Genomic DNA, 7,051 nt, shown 5'->3' on the forward strand with positions numbered 1-7,051 from the left:
TTATTTCTTTGTTTCGTCTGATTGTCTTTGTTTCGTCTTTTATTAACACGATAATTTTAACATGTAAGTCATTAATAATTTATCATCATTAAATTCCCGACTTAAATCCCTTATAATTCATATTTGCGGGTTTTCGTCATTGAATCAAATCCGGGTTTTAGAGATTCAATTAATCAATATCAAGTCTCTGAAATTCATATTTTGTATATTTTCATCTGTTAATTATCATCATCGTCATAATCAGTAATTTAGTAACCTAATTAACCTATTTAATTTAATTCATTATTAATCTTACAATTAATCTAGTCTTTAATTCGTTCCAATTAGTTTTATCTCGTCTTTTATTGTTTTTATGACCAATTCACATGTAAATAATATATTAAACCACTTCTATCCGAGTCAAATATCGATAATCAAGTATTAAATTCACCAATGAACATTAACGATATGCAATTCCGGCTTCACAGCCAGAGTTCACCTCAGAATGCGCCTCTTCCAAAGGATGCAGCAATGCTGCGCCTGTTCCGAGTTGAATTCTGCCTCTGAACTTCCGTTATTGCTTTGACTTAGTTACTAGCTTACGTATTAACTAACTATTACTCGTATTATCACCTAATAATCTATTCGTTAATTTGTTTTCTCTTTTCTTTTCTCAAAACCATCCGTTTTAAGTGTATTTTCGACGTAAATCATTAACCCGTTGTAATTATTGTAATTTTCTTTATTGTATTTGTATTGTATTTCTTTATTACCATATTGTTTGTATGCTCTCACATGCAATCAACCTAAATTTCTACCTCGACATTAATGCATGTCAAATAACGTGTCTACCGACTTAGTTAATTCTCACATGTTAGGATTAATTTATTGGATGTTGCATTGCATACATATAATCGACAACATATCAAGTATAGATGATTTTCCTTAATCATTAGTAGAGGCCGCTATCGAGGCGGGCAGGATTAGGTGTTCGATCAAAAGAGCTTCCTAATACGTACCATCACCCCTTACTCCAGACCTCTGTGAACATCCGTGTTCATTGGCATCCACGAGAGTCATTCTAGACATAGAATACTAAGGGTAACGAGTTCTTGGTGTTCATGTCACTACTTTGTGTCTTGACATGGCATGAGGTATTCGAATGGTTTCCAAATTTCCACAATAAATTGGTGGCGACTCCACAAATGCAAAGCTTGCTCGCTATCTACCCTAGCGAACCCCGTGGGCCCGCGTCCACACATTGGTGTTGGTAGTAACTGGACCATTTATTTAAGTGATGTTTTGATATGGACGTCCTGCGCGAGTAAGATGGTCCACATCTTGATTTTTACTAGCGTTGACTAGAGGATGTTCTGTGAGGTAAACATCCTCATCGTCATCCTCCCAGACTCCATTGACGATACTGAGCTCTCTTAAACTTATGATTTCAGCTTCTAGGTTGATTATTTGCTCGACTAGATAGTCGGTCACTGCGATCACTTCTTGCATTGTGGATTCTTGAGATAAGATTGGAACCACTGTCCCGTTTTCCCTAGGTGTAGTGCTTGGGTTACGTAGGGACGCCACTACAGCTTCTAGCTCTGAAACTTGTCTACTTACACTCTTTCCTCATGCGACAAAATCAGCGATAGTAGGAGAGATAGTGGAATAACTCTCCTCATTTTCTAGTGCATTGACCTCATCTTCAGCCGCAGAAATGAGGTGTGATAAATTCAAGGTGGTTTCCTCATCTGTGATCATCAGAATTCCAAGAGGATTCTGAGTATTGTTAGGCTTACTTGCGGGAGGTATAGGCAGGCGCCCATCCTCAATCATATCTTGAATGGCATGTTTTAATTTGAAACATTTCTCTGTATCATACCCTTTGCCTCTATGATACTCGCAGTAGGCGTTCTCATCCCAGAATTTATACTTCTTCTCTAGGTCAAACGTAGGTCCTATAGGTTGGAGTTTGCCCTGTTTCATCAGTCATTTTAGAGCGTTGGAGTATGAGTCACCAACGTTGGTGAACTTCCTTTGTGGGCCATTCTTCTTAGTAGACGATTCAACAAGGTTGACCTCATCGGTCTTGCTAGTGGAGCCATAAGAACGACTCGTTGTACCTTGATATCCGCGACCTACCATTTTTGACAAGAGTCCTTTACGGATGTCGTCTTCAATTCTTGTGCCTAATACAGTTAAGTCTTTTAAAGACTTTATGTTTTGGTATCTTAGGTGGTTCGCATAGATTGGTCTTAAGTTGTCCCCGAACTTTTCAACAAGAGTAGCCTCGTCAGGGCGTTTGACGAGTTGTGTGCTAGTCTTCCTCCACCTACTTAGGAAGTCGGTGAATCCTTCTTTCTCATTTTGGGTAAGAACCTCTAGAGTGCGCATATTGACTTGAATTTCAGCGTTATCAGCATACTGTTTGGTTAACTCAATTGCATCATCATCCCAAGTAACAATTTTCTTGTGTTCCAAAGAGTAAAACCATTGCATAGGAATAGTATCGAGAGATGAAGGAAACATCCTTAGAAACATCTCTGGCTTGATGCCTTTGATAGACATATAATCTTTGAAGGCACAAATATGGTTCAACGGGTTCTCATACCCCTTAAACTTCGGGATGTCAGTCATGTTGAAGTTAGTTGGCAGTTGAGCGTTTATTGTCTCATACTTGCGATTGTTTTCCTTGTAGATGTCATCCCCCTTGAGATACATTAGTTGCTCCTCTAAATATTGGAGTCGCTTTTCAGCTTTAGTATGACCTGATGGAAGATTGACTTCTGGTTGTCCCACAAAGGGTGGAATATTATCGTGTATGACCATGTCAGGAATGGTCTCCTCTACAGGAGGAAGTCTAGCTTCTACAGTGATAATTCGGCCTTCAATGGCATTAAGGCGAGCGTAAGCTTAGTCTTGGCTTGTTTGGAGACGAATGAGCGCAGCTAGGATTTGATCATTACCATTTTCGGACGGTTGAGGTTGACCATTAATGCTTCCGTGACTAGTTTCCACCATTTTGGAACTGAGGATAAGAGATCGACGACGAATCAAAACACGATCGACCATTTTCGCACACTTACACAAAAAGGACTCGACTCGTGAAGTGGGCGTGTGCCACTGTGTCATGTGAGGTTTGAAAATGACAACATTTGAAATGTTTATCCTAGACAACTGTAGTGTAGTTGTAGGAGTGCTGACTCGAAGTGATGTTTGAAATGGGTTTGAGGCCCGAATTTTGACTCGATATTTGGATAGAGTTTCGGCTTATTTTGCGCTTTTTTTAGGCCATTTTTGAAAATATTTACATTATGAAAAGGATTTTATTTTGCAAAATTTCGTCATTTTTGTTTACAAAATGGTGATCACGTATATAGTACAAACATAAATAAGGGCATTATAACGGTATGCTGAGTGCATTTAGAGGGGTTTTGGCTTAAAAGGGTGGGTAGCCATACCAAGCAATCAAACCCTGGTCTGTGGAGAGGTCCGTGCCAAACAAGAGTAAGGTTGGTTCTTAGTCCATTTCCTCGACTAGTGAAAGCCCTTGATACAAATATGAGTATGTATCACGGTATGGTTGACGTCAATCACTATCTATACTTAGGCCCAGATAAGAATTTGGACCGTCAAGACGGAACGATTGGTCGAATGGGTTGGGTTAAGCCTACGAAGGCCGAATGAAACGACCTAAGAAGGTCGAGTAATGAAAACCGACAACTGTCTCGTATAAATTATTCCCTAACCTCGTTCAAGTTTCACCCTGGGTAACACGTAAGTGTATCATCCCCAGTGGAGTCGCCAAAATGTGGACATGGGCCGCCCGCGCCGCGCACACCCGCGCGTTGGTTTCGAGGCGGCGGCACTTCTTCCACGGAGCCTTGGTTTGCCAAAGCACGTCATGGGCCATTACCGATTTGTGAGGTATTGAAACCGGTGAAAGGTTGAATAAGCCTACATTTGTGGAGTCGCAACCAATTTATTGTGGAAAAATTGGAAACCGTTCAAATACCTCGTGTCATGTCAAGACACAAAGTAATGACATAAACACTAAGAACTTGTTACTCTTAGCGTTCTATGTCTAGAATGACTCTCGAAGATGCCAATGAACACAGATGTCCAGAGATAACTTGAGTAAGGGGTGAGGGTACGTATTAGGGAGCACTTTAATCGAGCACCTAATTCCGCCCGCCTCGATATCGGCCTCTACTAATGATTAGGAAAATCGTTCATATTTGATATGTTGTCTATGTAATGCATGCAATGCCACAAACATAGATTATTCCTAGCATGTGAATTAAACTATGTCGGTGAACACGTAATTTAGCACTCTATTGGGGTCGAATTAGATTCTAAATTCAATTACATGTAAGAAATCAAGTAAATAAATCATACTCCCTCCTAGTCTGATTGTTGATTCCTTTTAATTTGGGCACAAAAATTAAGAAACCAAATAAAATATGAATAAAAGGACATGTTGACTAGTTGCTGGAGAGAGAAAAGGCAGAATTAATTAAAGTTAAGCATTTTTTATTACAGATAATCTTTCCCTCCAAAATATAAACCCAAATAGTAATGAATGATTACAATGCTTTAGTACCAGAATTCTAACTTTTCTTATACTCCACTTTTACATTCCTTAAAATACAAAATGACATTCCAAAAACTTACAAACCCTTAATAAAAAACTGGAAATTAGACTTACAAACTTTTAATTTAATCTAAAAACATTAAATTACAAAATAAAATTAACTTCAGAATTGCATTTGCGTTCAACATTTCTTCCTGCATTGTGTGTGAATCAGCATGACTGTAAAATCAAGAGGACACACAAGTAGAGCATTATGTTCAAATTAGGCTCCAAATTTTCATTTTTGCGCCAATATTGATCTTTCACACCAATTTCAGTTTTGCGCCAACATCAACTACCATTTGTGCAAAGTTCAAATTACTAGGGTTTTACAACAGCTATATATAGAAAGGTGGGTTCCTCAGGGAGTTCATTTATAAGAAAACAAACAAATTTTCAACATTTATTAAAAACAAACAAATTTTCAACATTTATTAGCAAATTGCCCAACAAATCAAACAAAACCAGAAACAAAATTTAAATATGAAGTGTAGGAATTTGACAAACTTTGAGAGGGCAAAAATAGTTCAAATTCTACTTGAAAAATGTAAAGATGGGAAACCAGCTAGGGGTTCAATGTTAGAGGTTGCACAACAATATAGTGTAACCAGGAAAGCTATCATTTTAATATGAAATAAAGCAAAGCAACAAAGGGATTTGGGGGAAGTAATTAATGTAACTAGCAAGATAAAGGGCAAAGGAGGTTGTAAGAGAGTGGAATTTGATGCTGAAAAGTTCAAAAACCTGAATTACAAACACAGAACCACTCAACATAGGGTGGCTGCTGGTATGGAGGTTAGCCAATCAACTATGGCTAGGTGGGTTGCAAACAAAGTAATCAAGAGTCATACTAATGCCGTAAAACCAGGTATGACTGACAAAAATAAACTTTGTAGGTTTATTTTCTGTCTCTCACAACTTTATTTTGATCAAATAAGTGGTAAAATCATGTTCAAGGATCAAGGTAATCTTATGCACATGGATGAAAAATGGTTTTATATTACTAGAGATGGTCAAAGGTACTATGTAACCCAAACAGAACCAGAACCTTATAGGAGTGTTTAGTCAAAAACTTTCATAGGCAAAATAATGTTTATGTCTGCTGTAGCTAGACCACAATATGATGCAAATAATTAATGTATCTTTGATGGAAAGATAGGAATATGGCTGTTTGTTAGTTTGGAACCAGCCCAAAGAAATTCAAAGAATAGGGCTACAGGAACATTGGTCACAAAGCCTATAGAATCAGTCATTGAGCAGGTTATTAAGAATATGCTCATAGGAAAGGTGCTGCCAGAAATCAAGAGGAAGTGGCCAGACAATGCAAGTAAAACAATTTATATTCAGCAAGACAGTGCACGTCCACACATCAACAACTGTGATGCAGATTTCAGAGAAGCAGCAAGTAGTGGTGGGTGTAATATCCAGTTAGTACAGCAGCCTCCAAATTCACCAGACATGAATGTCTTTGATTTGATTCTTTAGGGCAATTCAGTCTCTCCAAACACTCACCAATTCATACAAGCTAGATGAGCTAGTGGAAGCAGTGACTCTTGCTTTTGAAAATCTAGAGGTAGTTAAACTTAATTATGTGTTCATAACTATGCAGGGTTGTATGCTTGAAGCTTTAAAGAGAAGAGGACACAATGATTACAAGATACCACACATGCATAAGACTAAGTTAGCAAAACAAGGCCTACTACCACAGTATTTGGAGGCAGATGCTGATTTGGTGAAGGATAGCATTAGGTATATTAACAATGTTGACAGTGTTGAAGTTGCTAATGCAGGTAAAGGCTATAGTATTACTGATTTGGTAGAGTCAGTAATGCCAGATTCACAATATTTCATAGATATGTGTGCTTAGGACAATTAAGACACCAACCATCAAAATTGGTTGGTTGATGTACTCATTTTGTGAACCAGTGAAGTAGGTAGTACAACAACCAACCAACAAATCAAGAGTCATACAGCAAGTGCAGAAACCAGCAAAAAAATAGCAAGTTCAATAGCCAGAAAACAAGATCAAAGAAGAGCATGCTTTAATATCAGATTATTTGTAGTTTATTTTGAAGTCTGTATGAACTTTGCACATTATATTGATGATGTTGGTGCATTTTGGTTAATGCTGGACTTGGCATACAACTAGATAACAGTACTCCATACACACAACAACACAAACATTAACATTGAATGCATGCATGCATAGCCGCATCACATTCTTCGAATATGGTGGCGTAATGCATGCATTAGACATTCTAGCCCTCAAATATTATCATTGGGCTGTTAAACAAAGTTATTAACCCAAATTTAATCGCATATCATCATTAGTTAAAAAAAAAATTAAATTAAAATTTGTGATTAACTGAAATCAACCTCTAAAGATCTTCCGGTAGAACTTTAAAGGCAGGGAAGTACTTTGAGATTTCCTCGATGAAC

The 7,051-nt window shown here is 37.8% G+C and overlaps 1 protein-coding gene across 1 annotated transcript; it reads left to right on the top strand.

Moving 5' to 3' along the window:
• The first annotated feature begins 5,422 nt into the window (after positions 1-5,422).
• LOC141652731 (uncharacterized) lies at positions 5,423-6,479 on the top strand. The gene is made up of 3 exons (XM_074460328.1): positions 5,423-5,631; positions 5,791-6,039; positions 6,098-6,479. Exons 1-3 carry the CDS (start codon positions 5,423-5,425, stop codon positions 6,477-6,479), a joined length of 840 nt encoding a protein of 279 aa, XP_074316429.1.
• The last annotated feature ends 572 nt before the right edge of the window (positions 6,480-7,051 follow it).

This window comes from Silene latifolia, chromosome 1 (assembly GCF_048544455.1).
Source record: "Silene latifolia isolate original U9 population chromosome 1, ASM4854445v1, whole genome shotgun sequence".
NCBI classification, from domain to species: Eukaryota; Viridiplantae; Streptophyta; class Magnoliopsida; order Caryophyllales; family Caryophyllaceae; genus Silene; species Silene latifolia.